This window comes from Microtus oregoni, unplaced genomic scaffold, assembly GCF_018167655.1.
Source record: "Microtus oregoni isolate MIOR12 unplaced genomic scaffold, Mior012 000003F_ref0000135, whole genome shotgun sequence".
NCBI lineage: Eukaryota > Metazoa > Chordata > Mammalia > Rodentia > Cricetidae > Microtus > Microtus oregoni.
The window spans coordinates 45,433,147-45,457,106 of NW_024543062.1; the positions used below are offsets into that span (position 1 = coordinate 45,433,147).

The window sequence follows — 23,960 nt, forward strand, 5'->3', positions numbered from 1 at the left end:
CTAATTGAAACCATGATCTTTTGTGGTGGGCATACAGGATGAGTGCAAAAAATCTATAATAATAAGTAATGTCATTCTGGGGAAAACATTGAAATATGGAAACATTTGAAAGACAAATAAAAATCACTAGACCAGGGCTAGCAAATTACTCCTTAGTGAATAGGTATGCTTGCTGCCCAGACTCACTACCTGAGCTCAGTGCTCAGAATCCACATGGTAAAATGAGAAAATAGACTCTCAGAAGTTGTGCTCTCACCTGCACATGCACACTGTGATGGCATGGCATATGTGTGAGCATGTACACACACACACACACACACACACACACACACACACACACATTCTATCTCTAAAATGTAATTGGGATTATTAAACCCAAAGAGTTGTATACAAGAAACACACCACAAACACACCTCAACCTTGAAGATAGATATTACCTCAAAGTAAAGGGTTGGGAAAAGATTTTTCCAATCAAATGAACCTAAGAAACAAGCAGGTATAGCTATCCTAATATCTCACAAAATAGACTTCAAACTAAAATCAATCAGAAGAAATGGAGAAAGACACATTATACTCATCACAGGAAAAATCCATCAAGATAAAATCTCAATTCTAAACATCTATTCCCAAATACAAGAGCACAGACATACGTAAAAGAAATCTTACTTAAGCCTAAATCACACATCAACCTCCACACACTAATAATAGGAGACTTCAACACTCCACTCTCCCCAATGGACAGGTGAACCAGACAGAAACTTAACAGAGAAATAAAAGAACTAACAGATGTCATGACTCAAATGGACTTAACAGACATCTACAGAGCATTTCACCTAAGCACAAAAGAATATACCTTCTTCTCAGCACTTCATGGAACCTTCTCTAAAATTGATCACATAATTGTTAACAAAGCAAACCTCAACAGAAACATAAAAATTATAATAATCCTCTGTATCTTATCAGATCACCATGGCTTAAAGTTAGAATTTAACAGCAACACTAATTGCAGAAAGCCTACAAACTCGTGGAAATTGAACATGCTCAACTGAACCACTGCTGGGTCAAGTAAAAAGAAAGGAAGAAATAAAAGGCTTCCTACAATTCAACAAAAATGAAGGTACAATGTACCCAAAACCTATGGGACACTGTGAAAGCAGTGCCAAGAGGAAAATTCAATGCGCTAAGTGCCTACATAAAGGAAGTGGGGAAATATCACACTAGTGACTTAATAGTGCACCTGAAAGCTCTAGAACAAAAAAAGAGTAGATTACAGGAAATATTCAAATTGAGGACTGAAATCAATAAGGTAGAAACAAAGAAAACAATACAAAAAATAAAATAAAGAGCTTGTTTTTGAGAAAATCAACAAGATAGACAAATCCCTATCCAAACCAGTCAAAAAGCAGAGAGAGACTATCAAAATTAACAAAATTAGAAATGAAAGGGGTACATAACAACAGACATTGAGGAAATCCAAAGAATCATTCGGTCATACTAGAAAATCCTGTACTCCACAAAATTGGAAATGCTAAAATAAATGGACAATTTCCTGGATAGACACAACATAGCAAAATTAAATCAAGACCAGGTGAACAATTTAAATAGAAATAAATTCTATTTCCTGCAAGGAAATAGATGCAGTCATCAAAAGCCTCCAATTAAAAACAAATCCCAGGGCCAGAGAAGAATTCTACCATAACTTTAATGAGGAGCTAATACCTATACTCATCAAAATGTTCCACATAATAGAAACAGAAGGAGCATTGCCAAACTCTGTTTCTGAGGCCTGATACTCTGATGCTGAAACCACACAAACACTCAACCAAGAAAGAGAATTACAGACTAATCTTATTCAAGAATATAGACATAAAAATACTCAATAAAATACTGGCAAACTGAATCCTATAACACATTAAAAATCATCCACCATGCTCAAGTTGGCTTCACCCCAGAGATGCAGATATGGTTCAACATATGAAAATCTATCAATGTAATACATCATATAAATAAACTGAAAGAAACACATTATATGATTACCTCATTAGATGCTGATTAAGTGTTCAAAAAATTCAACACCCCTTCATGATAAAGGTCTTAGAGAGACCAGGGATACAAGGAACATATCTAAGCATAATAAGAGCAATATACAGCAACCCAACAGCCAACATCAATATAAATGGAGAGAAACTTAAAGCAATTTCACTAAAATCAGTAAAAAGATAAGGTTGTCCATTCTCTCTATATCTATTAAGCATAATTCTTGAGGTTCTGATTAGAGCAATAAGACAATGAAAAGAGATCAAGGGGATTCAGTATGGAAAGGAAGAAGTCAAACTTTCATGATTTGCAGATAATATGATATTATATATAACTGACCTCAAAAATTCTACCAGGAACTCTTATAGCTGATTAAATACCTTAAGTTATGTTACAGGATACAAGATCAACTCAAATAAATCAGTAGCCCTCTTATATACAAAATGATAAAGAAGCTGAGAAAGAAATCAGAAAAACATCACCCTTCAAAATAGCCACAAATAGCATAAAATATCTTGGGGGTAACACTAACCAAAGAAGTGAAAGACCTGTTCAAAAAGAACTTTAAGTCTTTGAAGAAAGAAAGTGAAGAAGATACCAGAAAAAGAAAGATCTTTGATGCTCTTGGATAGGTAGAATCAACATAATAAGAACAGCAATCCTACCATAAGCAATATATAGATACAGTGCAATCCCCATCAATATCCCAACACAATTCTTCACAGACCATGAAAGAACAATACTCAACTTCATATGAAAAAAAAAACAGAAAAAAACAGGATAGCCAAAAGAATTCTGTACAATAAAAGAACTTCCAGAGTTTCCTAACATCAAGCTCTATTATAGGGCCACAATAATGAAACAGCTTGGTATTGTCATTAAAAAAAGACAGCTTGATCAGTGGAATCAAATTGAAGATACAAATGTTAATCCAAATACCTATGAACACCTGATTTTTGACAAAGAAGCTAAAATTATAAAACGGAAAAAAAGAAAGCATCATCAACAAATACTGCTAGCATAACTGGATGTCAACATGTAGAAGAATGAAAATTGATTCATATCTATCCCCATGCACAAAACTCAAGTCCAAATGGATTAAAGACCTCATTGTAAATCCAACCACACTGAACCTGATAGAAGAGAAAGTGAGAGGAAGCTTTTAATGCATGGGCACAGGAGATTACTTCCTAAATATATGACCTGTAACACATACACTGAGAGCAACAATAAATAAATGGGAACTTCTGAAACTAAGAAGCTTCTGTAAAGCGAAGGACACAGTCAATAATAAAAAGGCAGCCAACTGAATTGGAAAAGATCTTTACCAACCCCACATCAGACAGAGAAGTTATTTCCAAAATATACAAAGAACTTAAGAAATTAGACATCAAAATTTCAAAGAGTTCAATTAAAAATGGGGTACGGATCTAAACAGAGAATTCTCAACAGAGAATCTCAAGTGACTGGAAGACATTTAAGTAAATGTATAACATCCTTAACCATGAGGGAAATGCAAATCAAAATGACTCTGAGATACCAACTTACACCAGTCAGAATGGCTAAGAGCAAAAACACCAATGACAGCTTATGCTAGAGAGGATGTAGAGTAAGAGGAATACTCCTCCATTGCTATTGGAAATGCAAACTTGTACTACCACTCTGGAAATCAGTATGGTGGTTTCTCAGAAAATTGGGAGTCATCCTAACTCAGGACCCAACAATATCATTCTTGAGCATATACCCAAAGGATGTTAAATCGTACTACAATAACATTTGTTCAACTATGTTCATAGTAACATTATTTATAATAGCCAGAATCTGGAAACAACCTAGATGCCTCTCAACTAAAGAATGAATTTTAAAAAAATGTAATATTTATACAATGGAGTACTACTCAGTGGCAAAAATAATGAGATCATGAAATTTGCATGCAAATAGATAGAACTAGAAAAAAAACATGCTGAGTGAGGGAGCTCAGGCCTCAAAAGATGAATATGCTATGTACTCTCTCATAAGTGGATAACCAGCCCATAGTCCATGATTGTAGAGAAGCTAAGTAGCAAGGCGATCCCTAAGAAAAACATATAAATTCACCTGGATAGGGGAAATTGAGAAGATCACCTGACAAAATTGGGAACATGGAGGTGGTTGGGGGGAGAAGGGTGGAAGGGGAAAAGAAAGAGAGAAGGGGAGGGGGGAAGAACTTGAGGGAACTGGATAGTTGAGATGAGGGACCAAAATAGATAAAAAGCAAGGAGAGAGATATCTTGGTTGAGGGAGCCATTATTGGTCTAGCAAGAAACCTGGCACTAGGGAAAATCCCAGGAATCCACAAGGATGACTCCAGCTAAGCCCCTAAGCAATAGAGGAGAGGTTGTTTGAACTGGCCTTGCCCTGTAGTCAGATGGATGACTACCTTAAATGTCACCATAGAACATTTATACAGCAACAGATGAATAATACAGAGGCAGAGAGCCGCAGAAGAGCACTGGGCTAGTTTCCCAAAGTCTAGTTGAAGAGTAGGAAGAATGAGAATATGAACAAAGAGGTCAAGACCATGATGGGGACACCTACTGAAACAGCTTACCTGAGCTAATGGGAGTTCAACAACTCCAGCTGGTCAGGGAGGATTCAGCATTGGACCAAACTAAACCTGAATGTAGGTGACAGTTGAATGGCGGGAAGACTGTGTGGTCACTGGCAGTGGCACCAGAATTTATCCCTACTGCTTATACTGGCTTTTTGGGAACCCATTCTCTTTGGATGTATACCTTGCTCAGCCTAGATATAGTAAGGAGGGCCTTTATCCTTCCCCAAAGCAATGTACCATACCCTCTCTGAGGAGTGGATAGGGGCAGGGGAGGGAATGAGGTGGAAATGGAAACTGGGTTTGGTATGTAAAGTTAACAAAGATAGTTTGTTTTCTTTTCTAAAAATAAAATAAAATAAAAAGTGCTTGTTCATGATAAATATAGTCATTTCTTCAAAAACTCTCTTCCAAACAGGATTTAATTTTTCTGACAGATACATCTTAACCTATAGTTAAGTTGAAGAGTCATTAACCTTTTTTTTTTAATTTTCATTAACAAAAATGTTAACTCAATGCAAATAGCATTGGGGAAGCAAATGCATTGTCATGAAACACTTCAAATTCTTCCGAGGCAAGGGCTATTTTAACCTGACTTTGATGAACAGTGATAGTCTGTGTCATATGTGAGGTCCCTCTCTGACCCACACCAATAATTCACTGAACTGTTGTGATAGTTCTAATTGCCTACATGACAGCAAGGAAACCCCTGTGAAGAGAATTTCAGAATGGGACTGTTTAGATTAGGTTGGCTTATGGCCATGTCTGTGGTAGGATTATGTTGATTATATGAAGGCATACCTCCTCTGGCTAGTCCCACCGACTGAGCAGTGTGTCCTTGATTGGTGAGAGTGAAAAAACAAATTGAGCACTGGCTTGTGTGCTTGCATTCTTTGCTCTCTGCTCATAACTGTAGATGGGATGTGACTAGCTTCTTAGGCTTTCTGCCACCTTGACTATCATGAAATGATGGTTTGCAAGCTGAGATTATGAACTGAAGTAACTGTCCTCCATCTCCTTTAAGTTGTTTGTAAAGGTATATTATCTCAGTAATAGGAAACAGAGCTAAGATAACTATGGTTTTAAAAAGTGTTGATTGAACAGTTAACATCAAACTAAATGGAGAGAAACTCACAGTGATCCCACTGAAATCAGGAACAAGACAAGGTTGTCCACTCTCTCCATATTTATTCAATATATTTCTTGAGGTCCTAGCTAGAGCAATAAGACAATGAAAGGAGATCAAGTGGCTACAAATCTGAAAAGAAGAAGTCAAACTCTCACTAGTTGAAATGATATGATAACTTACAGAAACAACCTCGAAAATTCTTTCAGGAAACTTCAACACTCAAACACTTTCAGTAACTTAGCAGGATACAAGATTAACTCAAAAAATCAGGAGACCTATTTATACATTTGATAAATTGGCTGAGAAAGAAATCATAGAAACATCACAGAAGCCACAAATAGTATAAAATATCTCAGAGTAACTCTAAACAAACAAGTCGAAAACCTATATGACAGGAAGTTTAAATCTTTGACGAAAGAAATTGAAGAGGATACCAGAAAATGGAAAGATCTCGCATGCTTTTGGGTAGGTCAAATTAATGTAATAAAAATGGCAGTCATAAAGCAATCTACAGGTTTAATGCAATTCTTCACAGACCTCAAAATGTAATACTAAACTTCATATGGAAAAGCAAAACTCCCAGGATAGCCAAAACAATCCTGCACTATAAAGGAACTTCTGGAGGTACCACATTGTATCCCTGACTTCAAACTCCTCTACAGATCTACAGTACTGAAAACAGCCTGGTATTGGCATAAAAACAGGCAGGAGGACAAATGGAACTGAATCAAAGACTCAGATGTTAATCCACACACCTATGAACACCTGATTTTTGACAAAAAGCAAAAATTATAAAATGGAAAAAAAGAAAGCATATTTTAAAAATGGTGCTGGCATAGGATACCACCATGTAGAAGAATGAAAATATATTAATATCTATCACTATGCACAAAACTCAAGTCCAAATGGATCAAAGACATCAACATAAAGCCAACCACACTGAACCTCATAGAAGAGAAAATGGGAAGTAAACTTGAATGTACTGGCACAGGAAACCACTTCCTAAATATAATGCTTCTAACACAGACACTGAGGGAAACAATAAATAAATGGGACTTCCTGAAATGGAGAAGCTTCTGTAAAGCAAAGGACACAGTTAACAAGATGAAATGGCAATCCACAGAATGGGAAAAGACTTTTACGACTCCCATGATGGAGGAGGGTCATTTGTCTATCTGTTGCTTTCATTGGTTAATTAATAAAGAGAACTGCTTGGCCTGATAGGTTAGAACATAGTTGGGTGGAGTAGACCAAACAGAATGTTGGGAGAAAGACGCAGATTCACATAGTCGCCATAGCTCTCCTCTCCAAGATGGATGCAGGTTAAGAATATTCCAGGTAAGACACCACCTTGTGGTGCTACACTCATTAGAAATGGGTTAATCAAGATGTGAGAGTTAGCCAGTAAGAGGCTAGAGCTAATGGGCCAAATGTTTAAAAGAATACAGTTTCCCTGTAATTATTTTGGGTAAAGCTAGCTGGGTGGCAGGATGCAGCCTGCTGCTCCTTCTACAGAGTGGTGCTCACTCCATCTACACTCCCTCATTACATAGAGGGCTGATCTCCATGATATATAAAGAACTCAAGATATTGGTCATCAAAAGAACCAATAATCCAATTTAAAAAAATGGAGTACAGACATAAACAGAGAACTCTCAGCAGAGAAATCTAAAATGGATGAAAGACATTTAAGGAAATGCTCAACATCCTTAGCTACCAGAGAAATGCAAATCCAAACAACTCTGTTGTTACATCTGTAAGAATGGCCAAGATCAAAAACACTGATGACAACTTATGTTGAAGAGGTTGTGGGGTAAAGGGAACACTCCTACATTGCTGGAGGGAGTATTGCTGGTACAGCCCCTTTGGATATCACTATGGCAATTTCTCAGAAAATTAGGAAACAACCTTCTCAAGACCCAGCAATGCCACTTTTGGATATATACCCAAAGGATGCTCAGTCATACCACAAGAACTCTGTTCATAGCAGCATTCTTTATCCTAGTCTGAACGTGAAAGCAACCTAAATAAATGCTCCTGTACCAAAGAATGGATAAGGAAAGTGTGGTACATTTACACAATGGAGTACTACACATCAGAAAAAAATAACAACATCTTGAATTTTGCAGGCAAATGGATAGAACTAGAGAACATCATATTGAGTGAGGTAATGAACCCAAAAAGATATATCATATGTACTCACTCATATGTGGATTTAGACATAAAACAAACAAAAAAAACAGCCTACAAATCACAATCCCAAATAACCGAGACAATAATGAGTATCCTAAGAGAGACATACATGGATCTAATCTTCATGGAAAGTAGAAAAACACAAGATATCCTGAGTAAATTGGGAGCATGGGGCCATGTGAGAGGGTAGAAGGAAAAGGGAGAGGAAGAGAGGTGAGCAGAGAAAAATGTATAGCTCAAGAAAATCAATTTTTAAAAGTGTTGATTATGTTTGCTACTTATTCATCATTGGATATTGATATATCAAATAATCAGGTGAATGACACTGCTTAAATGAAGAAAATCAAATCAAAATGACACAGTTTACATGTTTAGCATTATCCTTGAGGAGAGAATTAGGATAAGAGCATTCATGCATGACTCCTTCTGTATATAACTACCTTCATTTCTGTACACACACACACACACACACACACACACACATACACATACACACACACACATGTTATTTAAAGTCTAGAATAAAATGAGTTAAGTAGAGAATGGGAAAAAACTATGCTTCAAAAGAGCTTGCCTTGCAAGCATGATGATCTGGGTTCCATTTCCAAAGCCCAAATCAAGTTGATGTGAGGATACATATTAGGAATACCAGTAGTGAGGAAACAGAGAGGACAAGACTTCTTTGGGTCACTGCCAGCCAGCATAGGCACAGCTGGGAGCTCCAAACCAGTGAAAAGTACTGGTTCAAATGATGAACTGTGTTCTTCAGGAACATTAGAGATTTCTGACTGCCTTGCTTTTGAATCCACACACATTTACACACACACACACACACACACACACTAATTGCAATTATCCATATGACTAATCGGGAATTCCATGGGCAGCGTCATTCACCCACACTGCTGTGTACCTTTGTCCATGTGAGTACTTACTGTAGGAGCATCCATAGACCTCCACTCTCATGCCAATCCTTCCACTTGGGTTCCACTCCAAAGGCACAAAGCGAACAAAGCGGGTTCTCACAGAGTGTAGCAGCTTGTGGTGCACGACACTGTCAGCATTCATGTTTCCTCCAAATGTCTGAAGAGAGAGGGAAACTCAGTGAGCTCTACAGTACCAAGACATGTCAATAGAAGTGTGCATGCTTCGCCAATCAGACCTTTGGGGAAGGACAGCAACAAAAACCCTAGTGTCTTTGACATTACTCTGATGTGGGTTACAGCCCTATCCCAGGCTTTACAATTTTTCTTAAGTACCAAATATTTTAGTTTATTTTCCTGTACATTTGTGATTGATATTTACTTGAAAATAATCTCACATTCTGAAGAGACAGTTTAGTGGTTAAGCATGCTTTCTGCATATCTCACTACCCAGGGCCAGTGTGGTCAGGGACCTTAGATGAAAACATAAAATCACCACTTTACTAAGCCAGGGTAATGTCTAATTACATTCTTGATAGTTATCCTTGTTCTTTATGATATTCCCCTCTATATCATCTATGTCTAGCTACATTTTATGAATAAAGAAAGTTGTAAGATATGACACCTGAAGATTTAAAAAGTTAACCTTAGCATGAAATTTCAGTCTCCAACCTGTCCATACTCACTGTGTACTATAACATAACTGACAATCCCCTCCTTAAAGGAAATGGACTTTGCTAAAATAATTGTCAATGTTTTTCAGGCCAGTTATTACACTAAGCTTGTAACATCATCATCACCATTAAAAAAATAACAAAAACAAAAACATAAAAAAATCTAGTGCTAGAAGGAAAAGATAGGAGGAAATGAATCTTCAAATCAATCACCCAGTAGTTAGAAATTAGACTGATTTTCAGCTCCAAGACTTCCAATTCTCTGATCCCAAGACTCATACTTGTTTTAGTAGTTTCCACTCCCTAGCTATGCAGTCAATGGGTTTTACAGGAAAGATCCAGCACAGTTTAATTACATATGTAGTTTACTTTTCTGTTCATTTGTGATTGCTGTTTATTTGAAAAAAAAATCCCATGTTCTGAAGAGACAGTTAGTGGTTAAGCATGCTTTCTGCGTACCCAGGGCTAGTGTGGACAGGAATCTGAGAAAAAACACGAAATCACCACTTTACTAAGCGTGGGAGGTCCTTCTGTCTATGTGTTGCTTTTATTGGTTAATGAATAAAGAACTGCTTTGAGCCCATGATAGGATAGAACAGAGCTAGGTGGGGAAAACAAAACTGAATGCTGGGAGGAAGAAGGCAGAAAGAAGAGAGAAGGCATGGAGCTGCCTGAGATAGACTTGCTGAAACATTGCTGGTAAGCCACAACATTGTGGTGATATACTGATTAATAGAAATGGGTTAAATTAATATGTAAGTGTTAGACAATAAGAAGCTAGAGCTAATGCACCAAGCAGTGATTCAATTCACATGGTTTCTGTGTGATTATTTTGGGTCTAAGCTAGCCTGGTGGCCAAGAAGAACAGCAACCTCCCTCATCCTATAAGCCAGAATAATGTCTAATTAGATTCTGAATAGTTAGTTATCTTTACACAGGTAAGTGAAAACCTCACTCCTCATCAAGGCAAATTTTTCTTGAAACAGATAGAGAAGCCATTACAGAAAAACACAACTGAAAATTTGCCCAGTCCCAACAGATACATGTACAATGTAACTCCAGCACCAAAGGCTGAGAGAACATTATGGAAGTGATACAGGAAAGATTGTTAAGAGCTATAGGAACAGCAAGTTTCCTATAAGATTAAGTCATCTATGAATGTCAGGAAAGCTACAACCATGAACTCTCAACCATATGGCTTCCTAAATAAGATGCAAACAAGCATAGCACCCATAGATGTGTTAATAGGAAAGGGGGGAGTTCCTGAGGCTTCAGTCCTAGAAAAGGAAGCACAGGCCACTGGTTATCCACTATAACATGTTTAGTCCTAAAATCAGTTATGTCCAGGTTACTGAATATGTTTTATATAAACACACACACTTGTAAGTACACAAAAATATGTATAAAATATGTATATTTTATATAATATTCATGTGATATATAATATATATGACCAATTTATAGAAAAAGAGGATACAAATTTGAGAAAGAAATGGGGTAGTACATGTGATGGGTTGGAGGGAGGAAATAAAAGGAGGAAGTGATATAAATATATTTTAAGTTCAAAATTAAAAATAAATCTTATTAAAAATAAATATTTTCTGTACAAGTGTAAATAACATAGTTTGGATTCCAGTATCCATATGATGAGTTTGGCATGGATCCATTCACACCTGCAATCCAGCACTAAAGGGGGAAGAGAGAGTAGTGTTGCTGGGACTTGCTAAAACTAGCTCAAACCCAAAAGCTTAGAGTTCAGCGAGAACTCAAAGGACAAAGGCACAGAATGACAAAAAGGCAAACACATGAACATCTCATCCAGACTCTGTGCATTTGCATAGACAAACTCATGTGAATACATATGTACACATATACCACACACACATATATGCTTCATATGTGAAGATGTGCATGCATGTGTGCACATGCACACACATATACACACACTTACATACATACACAAAACATAGCACAAGTCCTGTGTAGTCTACTTGAGTTATGTCTCATAACTTTATCTGCATGACTGATTATTTTAGACTTATATTTCTTTTCTGCTGATGGAACACAAAGGCTTAAATCTCATCTTGAAAGAGAGAGAGAGAGAGAGAGAGAGAGAGAGAGAGAAAGAGAGAGAGAGAGAAAGAGAGAGGATGGAAGGAGGAAAGGAAGAAGAAAACAAAATATCCATAAGAAAACTCATCAGTTAAACCTTTTAAAGCAGGCCATTTGGTATCTGTGTGTTTATGCTGAACAAATGTTCCCATTGAACATGCCAAGTTGTCTCTGTCCCATTGACAGCCTGTGAGCTAACAACACTCAGAGGTCTGTGTTTCAGAGTCAGGATTATCCTTCTCAGCTTCAGTAAACTATAGAGAGTCCACCCTACTCATGTGCAGTGACAGTTACAGCAACCAATAGAAATCTGATTCCCTCCTAATGGCCAAAGTAAACACTAAGAAATTAGATTTTGAGATGTAGAGAGAGAGAGAGACAGGAGTGAGAGACAGGTATAAACAGAGACAAAGAAAGATTCCTAAAGGACATACTTGTGAAATTACCATTGTTTGAAAGTATATTGTGTTTTTGTTTGCGACCTGCCCACCAGCACGGAGGCCTGATCTCTAGGCGCCAGGAGACCCAGCGTTGGGGTGAGTTTCTGACCCTGCGGCGCCAGCCCGGGAAGGGGAGTTCAGAGGTTGCTTGGCCCCCTGTCCTTCTTGAGCTCTTGGCAGGGCCCCCACTCCCTGCATACCTCCTCTTTCTTCCTAGCCCACCCAGCTTCCATCCAGAACCCTCCCCACTTTGCCCCACCGCCTTCTTTCTGCACATAACATCACCCAGCCCAGCCAGTCTGGGCACTGGGTCTGAATCATCGGGGCACCCAAGCAGGTGGAAGTCTCTTTGTTTCTATGGCCTGCCTGCACCAAGCAGGGTAGGCGCTTTGTTTGCGACCTGCCCACCAGCACAGAGGCCTGATCTCTCGGCGCCAGGAGACCCAGCCTTGGGGAGACCCAGCGTTGGGGAGAGACAACGTTGGGGAGATCCAGCATTGGGTAGGCAAGGAGACCTGATCCGGTAAAGAAGATCCATAAGGGAGCATTTGGAAGAAGAGATGGGTAGACGCCAAGGCAAGAATTCGCCCAACAAGCTGAAAAGCAACATGAAGCCACCAGAAACCAGCGACCTCACAACGGGAGGACATGAACACCTTAATCAAGAAGAAGTAGAAAAGGTTGACTTCATGAAAGTGATTGACGCCCTTAAACAGCATGTAAAAAATGCCCTTATAGAAATGGATGAGAAATATAACAGAAAGTTTGAAGATCTGAATAAATCAGTGAATGATACCCTAGAAAACCAAGGAAAAACAATCAAACAGATAATGGAAACGGTGCAAGACTTGAAAACTGAAATGGAGGCAAAGAAGAAAACACAAACAGAGGGCCGGCTGGACATGGAAAATTCAAGTAAACAAACAGAGTCTACAGAAACAAGCATAACCAACAGAATACAAGAGATAGAAGAAAGAATCTCAGATTCTGAAGATACCATAGAGAAAATAAACACTCTGATCAAAGAAAACAGCAAGTCCAACAAACTCTCATCACAAAATATTCAGGAAATATGGGACACAATAAAAAGACCAAACCTAAGAATAATAGGAGTAGAAGAAGGAGAAGAAGTGCAGCTCAATGGTCCAGAAAATATATTTAATAAAATTATAGAAGAAAACTTTCCCAACCTAAAGAAAGATATACCTATGAAGGTTCAAGAAGCATACAGAACACCGAATAGGCTGGATCAAAAAAGAACATCCCCTCGCAATATAATTATTAAAACACAAAGCATACAGAATAAGGAAAGAATATTAAGAGCTGCAAAGGAAAAAGGCCAAATTACTTATAAAGGTAAACCTATCAGACTTACACCTGACTTCTCCATGGAAACCATGAAAGCCAGAAGGTCCTGGATAGATGTACTTCAGAAACTAAGAGACCATGGATGCAAGCCCAGATTACTATACCCAGCCAAGCTTTCATTCACTATAAATGGAGAAAATAAAATTTTCCAGGATAAAAACAAATTTAAACAATACGCAGCCACAAATCCAGCCTTACAGAAAGTAATAGAAGGAAAATCACTAACCAAGGAGTCCAACAATGACCACAATAACTCAGACATCTAGAGATCCTTCACCAACACAAATCAAAGAAGGGAAACACACAAACTCTACGACTAAAAAAATGACTGGAGTTAACATCCACTGGTCATTAATATCACTTAATGTCAATGGACTCAACTCACCTATTAAAAGGCACAGGCTAAGAGATTGGATAAGAAAACAGGATCCAACATTCTGCTGTTTACAAGAAACACACCTCAACCACAAAGACAGGCACCTACTCAGAGTAAAGGGCTGGGAAAAGGCTTATCAAGCAAATGGACCTAAGAAACAAGCAGGTGTGGCCATACTAATCTCTAACAAAGTTGACTTCAAACTTAAATCAATCAGAAGTGATGGAGAGGGGCATTTTATACTCATAACAGGAACAGTTCAGCAGGATGAAGTCTCAATTCTGAACATCTATGCCCCTAATTTAAAAACACCCACGTACATAAAAGAAACATTGCTAAAACTCAAGGCAGCCATCAAACCGCACACACTAATAGTAAGAGACTTCAACACTCCTCTCTCACCAATGGACAGGTCAATCAGACAGAAACCTAACAGAGAAATAAGAGAATTAATGGAGGTAATGAATCAAATGGACTTAACAGACATCTATAGAACATTCCACCCAAAGAGGAAAGAATATACCTTCTTCTCTGCAGCTCATGGAACCTTCTCAAAAACCGACCACATAGTCGGTAACAAAGCAAACATCCACAGTTACAAAAAAAAAAATATTAGTAACCACCTGTGTCTTATCAGATCACCATGGATTAAAGATAGAATTCAACAACAATGCTACCCCCAAAAAGCCTACAAACTCATGGAAACTGAACAGTCAACTACTGAAACATACCTGGATTAAGGAAGAAATTAAGAAAGAAATTAAAGTCTTCCTGGAATTCAATGAAAATAAAGAAACAACATACTTAAACTTATGGGACACTATGAAAGCAGTCCTAAGAGGAAAGTTCATAGCACTAAGTGCCCACTTAAAGAAAACAGAGAAAGCTCACATTGGAGACTTAACAGCCCAACTGAAAGCTCTAGAAAAAAAAGAAGCAGACTCACCTAGGAGGAGTAGAAGACTGGAAATAATCAAACTGAGGGCTGAAATCAACAAAATAGAAACACAGAAAACAATCCAAAGAATCAATGAAACAAAAAGCTGGTTTCTGGAGAAAATCAACAAGATTAACAAACCCCTATCCAAACTAATCAAACAGCAGAGAGAGAATTTGCAAATTAATAAGATCAGAAATGAAAAGGGGGACATAACCACAGACACAGAGGAAATTCAGAGAATCATTAGATCTTACTACAAAAGCCTATATGCCACAAAACTGGAAAATGTAAAGGAAATGGACACTTTTTTAGATAAATACCATATACCAAAGTTAAACCAGGACCAGGTGAACAATCTAAATAGACCTGTTAGTCGCGAAGAATTAGAAGAGGTTATCAAAAACCTCCCTACCAAAAAAAGCCCAGGACCAGATGGTTTCAATGCGGAATTCTACCAGAACTTCCAAGAAGACCTAATACCTATACTCCTTAATGTATTTCACAATATAGAAACAGAAGAGTCATTGCCAAATTCCTTTTATGAAGCTACAGTTACTCTGATACCAAAACCGCACAAAGACTCAACCAAGAAAGAAAATTGTAGACCAATCTCACTCATGAACATCGATGCAAAAATCCTCAACAAAATACTGGCAAACCGAATCCAAGAACACATTAGAAAAATTATCCATTATGATCAATTAGGCTTCATCCCAGGGATGCAGGGCTGGTTCAACATACGAAAATCTATCAATGTAATCCAGCATATAAATAAACTGAAAGAAAAAAAACCATATGATCATTTCATTAGATGCTGAAAAAGCATTTGACAAAATTCAACACCCCTTTATGATAAAAGTATTGGAGAGATTAGGGATACAAGGGTCATACCTAAATATAATAAAAGCTATATACAGCAAGCCAACAGCTAACATTAAATTAAATGAAGAGAAACTTAAAGCCATCCCACTAAACTCAGGAACACGACAAGGCTGTCCACTCTCGCCATACCTCTTCAATATAGTACTTGAAGTTCTAGCAATAGCAATAAGACAACATAAGGGGATCAAAGGGATTCGAATTGGAAAGGAAGAAGTTAAACTTTCGTTATTTGCAGATGATATGATAGTGTACATAAGCGACCCCAAAAACTCCACCAAAGAAATTTTACAGCTGATAAACACCTTTAGTAATGTGGCAGGATACAAGATAAACTCCAAAAATCAATCGCCCTCTTATACACAAAGGATATGGAAACAGAGAGGGAAATCAGAGAAGCTTCACCTTTCACAATAGCCACAAACAGCATAAAATATCTTGGGGTAACTCTAACCAAGGAAGTGAAAGATCTATTTGACAAGAATTTTAAGGCATTGAAGAAAGAAATTGAGGAGTATACCAGAAAATGGAAGGACCTTCCTTGCTCTTGGATTGGGAGGATCAACATAGTAAAAATGGCAATTCTACCAAAGGCAATTTATAGACTCAATGCAATCCCCATCAGGGTCCCATCAAAATTCTTCACAGATCTTGAGAGGACAATAATCAACTTTATATGGAAAAACAAAAAACCCAGGATAGCCAAAACAATCCTATACAATAAAGGATTGTCTGGAGGCATTACCATCCCTGACTTCAAACTCTATTACAGAGCTACAGTGATGAAAACAGTGTGGTACTGGCATAAAAACAGAGAAGTTGACCAATGGAATCGTATAGAAGACCCGAATTTTAACCCACAAACCTATGAACACCTCATTTTTGATACAGGAGCCAAAAGTATACAATGGAAGAAAGAAAGCATTTTTAACAAATGGTGCTGGCATAACTGGATGTCAACCTGTAGAAGAATGAAAATAGACCCATATCTATCACCATGAACAAAACTCAAGTCCAAATGGATTAAAGACCTCACTATCAGTCAGAACACAGTGAACCTGATAGAAGAGAAAGTGGGAAGTACCCTACAGGAGATGGGCACAGGAGATCGCTTCCTATGTGTAACCCCAACAGCACAGACTTTAAGGGCAACATTGAATAAATGGGACCTACTAAAACTGAGAAGCTTCTCTAAAGCAAATGACACTGTCACCAAGACAAATAGGCAACCTACTGACTGGGAGAAGATCTTCACCAACCCTGCAACAGACAAAGGTCTGATCTCCAAAATATATAGAGAACTCAGGAAACTAGACTTTAAAATGCTAATTAACCCAATTAAAAAATGGGGCACTGAACTGAACAGAGAATTCTCAACAGAGGAAGTTCAAATGGCCAAAAGACACTTAAGGTCATGCTCAACCTCTTTAGCAATCAGGGAAATGCAAATCAAAACAACTTTGAGATATCATCTTACACCTGTCAGAATGGCTAAAATAAAAAACTCCAATGATAGCCTTTGCTGGAGAGGCTGTGGAGGAAGGGGAACACTCATCCATTGCTGGTGGGAATGCAATCTTGTGCAACCACTTTGGAAATCGGTGTTTCGGTTTCTCAGGAAATTCGGGATCAACTTACCCCTGGACCCAGCAATACCACTCCTGGGAATATACCCAAGAGATGCCCTATCACATGACAAGAGCATTTGTTCAACTATGTTCATAGCAGTATTATTTGTAATAGCCAGAACCTGGAAACAACCTAGATGCCCTTCAATGGAAGAATGGATGAAGAAAGTGTGGAATATCTACACATTAGAGTACTATGCTGCGTTAAAAAACAATGACTTCTCAAATTTTGCGTGCAAATGGATGGAAATAGGAAACACTATCCTGAGTGAGGTATCCCAGAGCCAAAAAGATGAACATGGGATGTACTCACTCATAATTGGTTTCTAGCCATAAACAAGGGTCACGGAGTCTACATTTGGTGATCCCAAAGAAGCTAAGTAAGAAGGTGAACCAAAGGAAAAGCATATAGTTGCCCTCTTGGCAATGGGAAGTAGACAAAATTGCCAGGGAGAAAATTGAGATCTTGGGGGTGGGGTGCGATGGGGGTAAGGGGAGATGGGGAGAGAGGGGGGAGAGGGGGAGAATGGGGGGAGCTTGGGGAAGGGGGAGGATTGGGATGAAGGAAGGTTGGATGGGGGAGCATGGAAGCACGGCTCTTAGTTAAGGGAGCCACCTTAGGGTTGGCAAGAGACTTGAACCTAGAGTGGCTCCCAGATACCCAAGCTGAGGTCCCCAGTTAGTTCCTTGGGCAGCTGAGGATGGGGAACCTGAAATGACCCTATCCTAGAGCAATAATGACAAATATCTTGCATATCATCATAGAACCTTCATCTGGTGATGGATGGAGACAGAGACAGAGACCCACACTAGAGCACTGGACTGAGCTCCCAAGGTCCCGATGAGGAGCAGAAGGAGGGAGAACATGAGCAAAGAAGTCGGGACCACGAGGGGAGCACCCACCCACTGAGACAGTGGAGCTGATCTATTGGGAGCTCACCAAGGCCAGCTGAACTGTGACTGAAAAAGCATGGGATAAAACTGGACTCTCTGAGCATGGCGAACAATGAGGGCTGATGAGAAGCCAAGGACAATGGCACGGGGTTTTGAACCTACTTAATGTGCTGGCTTTGTGGGAGCCTAGCCAGTTTGGATGTTCACCTTCCTAGAAATGCACGGAGGGGGGAGGACCTAGGACTTAGCACAGGGCAGGGAAATCTGACTGCTCTTTGGGCTGGAGAGGGAGGGGGAGAGGAGTGGGGGGAGGGCGAGGGAAATGGGAGGCTGGGAGGAGGAGGAAATTTGTTTTTTTTTTTTTCTTTTCTCAATAAAAAAAAAAGTTAAAAAAAATAAAAAAGAAAGTATATTGTGTGTTCTAATGTAGGGACTTATTAATACCTGTTATTCCCATGCAAATATTTAAAAACCAGCATCTCTAAATACTATCCTAAGGCCTGTCTCTCTGAGAGGGCAAACTAGAGGAAAATAAATCCTGGAAGCTCAGAGCTATTCACAAAGGCATTGTCTTTTATTTGCTAAGATACCTTTAATAAGGTATGAAGTGATTAGCATGCAAATCACAGAGTTAAAGCTGATATGCATAAATGCACTCCAGCTTGCGCGTTCACAACTGCTCTTCTGTGGCATGTGATAAAGTGGATTTCCATCAGGCACTCAGATAATGGAAAGGAAGAAGTTTGGCTGAAGCGAGGTGTTGGCCACTCCTGGTGACTGAGGAGGATTGTAAAACAGTGCATTTTAGGAGATAAAAGGGAAGAAAAATCAAAACATTGGATTCTCCTCTAAATTCTAGCTTTCTTTTAATTCGTGATAAATGTGTGCTTTGTCATTTTAAATAAACAGAAACATATCTCTTATTTTACAGGCCAGTCACAAGTTTATTCTAAAAGACCTCTCCCTATCTGAGGGTCCTGTAGAAATGTAGTTGTAACTTGGTGGATAGTGGAAAGAGATGTTTGACCCATGTTATATTTCGCTGTTATATAACAGTTCCTCTGGGATTAAAGCATTCTATTCTGCAGGAAGCTCCTCAAACAGGAAGGAACTCAAAAAATAGCTCCAGGAAGTCCCTTGACCTGACCAGAGTCACTCCATTCACTAGGTCCCTCCCTGTGGAGTCAGCAATAACACCCAAAATTCATGTTCAGAAAAGCAGAACCAAGTTTCAGAGAAGACACTCTGACCAAAGCAGCTGGCTGGAAGACAGCAGAAGGCAGCCAAGCTGCTGAAAAAGTGTAGGCCATCTGAGGACCCTGGAGAGGACACTTTCCAATGTGCTGAGCTGCCTGCAGCTTGTGCGGTGTGGTGGGCTGCAGCCTCCCAGTACTGGGAGCTGCCACCCATGGAGCTGGGCCTTGATGGTGAGTCATTTATGGTCCTGTAAACTACTCCTCCTCTATACTTCTGTAAGTAATCCCAATAAAACCCATTAGTTTACCAAGTTGAATTGGTGGTATCTGTACTTTTGTCTGTCATCAGCTGCCTGTCTAAAGTAAACAGACTTCTGTTACATCTCCCCAGGAAAAGTTTTGTCACACACACCGCCATAGCATCCTGCCTCCGTTTTCTGCTTTTGGCCTCCATAAAAGGAAGAATACAAGAATTTCAGGAAATGATACGTCTTAACTGAAAAATGGGGACAAGTTAATATGATTCAACTTGCAGATGATGTAAAAGTGATACTGATTAGGTAGAATCTGCACATCCAGTGGTGATGAGCTGCGTGGTCCTCTCTGCTGGTTTGCTGAACCGTATGAGTGAGTTGACACTGCCGCCAGCCACAAACAAACTGCTGGCACACGGTTGCTGAGCTAGGTGTCATTTGTTGCACGCATTTATAATGTGGAGTAGACTTATCAGGATGCAAATTTCTGAAGGATGTGTAGACAGCTATCTGGGTATTATGCTTGTGTTCATAGGTGGGACCAAATTAGGACAATCAGGAACTCATGCCCATCTTTTACCTCTAGGAAGCACCCACCCCTGACTGTTCAGATAGGGGACTACCCCACATATGGCATGCATGCTAACTCCAGTGTCTCTCTCTCATTACAAACCTCTCCAGGGAGTTTAGCATTTTCTTAGTACTACACATCCTTGGCCCAGCCTCTGACACTCATGATCTTGCATGGTAAAAGACCACCTGGACAGCTTTCTCTTCTTCTTCAGTTTTGTGACCTCAGCTGATAGACACCCTCCCAGTCATAAGAGAAAACAAAATAAAAACAGAAGTCCTAGTATTGGAGACTTTGTTGTTAATTTATCTGCATTGAAGCTATTCTCCATGCAAATCTTATCAGCTGTAATGTTTGCAGATACACCGTCTAGAACTCCATCTTAATTAAATACAGGTCCCTTTATGTTCCCAGTGACAATAAGCTATAAACTTAATGGGAATTACACCCTACCCAAAAAAGGTTGAGTATAATTATTTAATTTATTCCTTCATCTACTAGAGGTGCCATTTGAAGAATAACATGGAGACCTAGACAACAACACACACACAAAAACAAGCCATTCCTCGGTATGTGGACCCCAAGACAATGGAGCTTCTAGATTCCTCCCCTAACTCTCCTTATTAAGGTTGCTAGTCCTAGGGACAGGAGATGGGGCAGTCGGGAAACTGATTCACATCCAAGGGGCTAGGAGATGGGGCAGTCAGGGAAGTGACCCACACATAAGAGGTAGGACATGGGGCAGTTGGGAAACTCATCCACATAGAAGCATGAGAACCAGAGTTCAATATCTTGAACCTATGTAAAAAGGTAAGCACAAAAGGGCAAGTGTGTAATCACAGAACTGGGCAGGTGGTGAAAGAATCCTTGAAGCTCATTGGACAGTAGCCTAACTAAATAGGACAGTAGCAGACTCCATGTTCTGTCTCCAAAAATAAGGCGTAGAGATGGTTCAGTGGACAGAGACTTATACTCAGCCTTAGAGGCATGAGTTTAATCCCTAGATACTAAAAGTTAACAAGAGGTAGCTGACTACTGAAGGTTCTGACTCCACATATGTGTTGTGGTAGATACACCTGGACACAGATACACATAAGTAGATAGATGATAGATAGATGATAGATAGATAGATAGATAGATAGATAGATAGATAAAATATAAAAGATAAAAAGCAGTTGAGAAAAACATCTTATGTGAACCTCTGACTTCTGTGTGCTATTTGCAAGCCTGTGCACACACAGGTGCACATGTGTGCACACACAAATAAAAAGTAAAAGTGATTATTCATCACCCTATTTCCTTATCATTTATCTAGCTTTATGAACCATCATGATTCCCTAGAATTTATTTTTAGTATCTTCTATCAATAACTTAAATTTAAGTAAAGTTCTTTGGACATTCAAAGTTGTAAACATCAAAAAAGGTTTATTAACAAGGTGATATTGAAGTAGAAGTGGATGATGTCTCAAATTACCTTGTCCCTGACAATGCAATAACTTTTGATTTGTAAGGAAACTTCTTTAGTAAGTAACTCCAACTTTTTTTCATACCAATAATAATCTTGTCAGCTGTACAAGCAATGGATTAGCTTCCTCATGATAACTTGTGTTAGTGTGTGGTTCAACTGTTGCTACAATAGAAATAAACCATGTCCGGCAACAGTGCTGGTTATTTCATCCACTTTATTCCTGACACAATACCAGAGCAACTTAAGGGAGAAAGGGTTCATTTCTATGCAGAGTTAGAAAGGTATCATGCCCATTATACATGGCAGCAGCTACAGAGAGACCTGTGGTTACATTGCATACAGAGTTAGGAGGCAGAGAATGAACAGGAACATGGTAAGAACTATAGAGCCTCCAAGCTCACCCCCAGTCAATAATCCACTTCCTCCAGTGAAGCTCCATCTCCTGAAGGTCCCACAACATTCTCAAACAATACGGCCAGCTGGGAATCAAGTGTTCAAAGACATAGCTTATGGTGGAATGTTTTGTATTCAAACCACAGCATCAACCAAGGGCCAAACAGATATATGGGTTTTTGCCCATTAATTTGGATGATTCAGACAAGTAGTTATTCATAAAAGTTAAAGGCACATTGGTATTAAAATTGTGAATGTCAAAACCTTCCATTGCTGGTGAGCTTTTCCAACTCCAGTTGTGTGGAGGATACGAGGTGATTGTTGCCAAGCATGTCTTATGCTTATGTTTCCATCTCTACACTGCAAGTGTGCCACCAATATGCATGCAGCTCTGCCGTGTGCTGCACACTTGGGAAGACTGAAACACTCACTTAGCAAAATCAGGCTTTGCACAGTCAACTAAGGAAAGACAATGTCTTTGCCCTTATGAGAAACAAATAGAAAGCTTTCCTCCCTACTCAGTAGAAAGCTACAGTATCAAAGTTGACAGCAGGGCTAGGCCTTCTATTCTTAAATCTAGAGATTTCTGTAAGGCCTAGGAGGAGAGATAAGAGGGAGCTCACTTATGTGTCTAAGGTAAGACCCCAGAGCAAAGGGGGTAATGAAAACCAAGATATAAGCATGGCTAAGATTGTTAACTAATTCACTGGCAATGGCTCAAGGGATGTGATCCTGCTTGTATGCTTGTGTGCCTGACAGTGGCTCCTGAATGTTCCTGCTAACTGCATGCAGAAGATTAACCATATGCTCCTCTTGTTGCCACATGGCAAATGAAGTGTATTAGATATGAATATGTGTATATATAAGATTTTAAATCTATCTGTCCACTATCTCCATCTAGTATTTACCATCTATCAGTTATTGTGTATCTTCCTGCCATCACACTGAAAGCTGCAGGATTTCTTAGCATCACAATGAATACCTGCAGAATGGATTCTGAGCTGCTACTGTGGAGATTGGTGTACAGGGACAGTCTAGGACCACCTGCATGTCAGATGTTTAAATTAAGATTCACAACATAGGCAAAGCTGCAGTTGTAGCCCCCTTGTCTTTGATAACTTTATTGGGTTTAAGCTATTTGGATAAACTGAGTAATAAATTTTTATATTGATACTAAGAGGTTTGTGTCTGGTCTTGTAAAATAACAAGTTGTTTCTGTGTCAATCACTCCAGGGTAATTAGAAAATCAATAGCTTTGTTAATAATAGAAAACAGGACACTCACAGAAAAGCTGGATGAAAACTTGTTCAACTGGTCCCCTTGGTTACCCTAGGGCAATGCTAGTTCTTAAATGCCCTCCTGTTCTCATTTCACCTTGGGACTTGTCCTTGCCTTTGCAGGAGACAGCATTAACAACTAGATATAAACTTTTTCTCTGTTTACCCTCAGAATGACTAATTTAGTTTCTTTATTAGCTTTAATTCAAAATCATTACAGAGTATGGAGTTTTAGTCTTGTAAAAGCTGCTAACTTATTATAGACTGTTAAAAATTACAAGTTGGTCAGTCATCCTTAAATTATTAATATGATTAGTTACAGAAATAAGCCTTATTTAGTTCCCTGGATATGTTTTCAAAGTCAAGTTTAAAGCAAGTAATAAAAAAAACAAAGTTTTTCTAATCAGACATACGTAGGCAGCCCTCATACTTCAGAGATCTACAGAATATGGCATTTAGAATAATAATTTAAAAGCTTATTACATTAGACAGAGACTCTGGGATCCTAGCAGTAACCCAAGGTCTCCAAAGAAGATTATAAGACTCCATAAGGTCACCACCTGGATTACGATGACGCTGACCACCAGGCAGGATGACCTCCAGTACAACACTGGCTTC

General features: G+C 39.0%; 1 protein-coding gene across 3 annotated transcripts in view; it reads right to left on the bottom strand.

Annotated features, from left to right (window-relative positions):
* Cntnap5 (contactin associated protein family member 5) overlaps positions 1 to 23,960 on the bottom strand; it is a 956,023-nt gene that overhangs the window by 544,716 nt on the left and 387,347 nt on the right. For all 3 annotated transcript variants that reach the window (XR_005974031.1, XM_041648130.1, XM_041648128.1), the window contains exon 4: positions 8,885 to 9,032. Coding sequence is in view for 2 of the 3 variants with exons in the window: in XM_041648130.1 (XP_041504064.1) it covers positions 8,885 to 9,032 (148 nt within the window). In the remaining variant the exon portion in view is untranslated. The remainder of the gene's footprint in view (positions 1 to 8,884; positions 9,033 to 23,960) is intronic.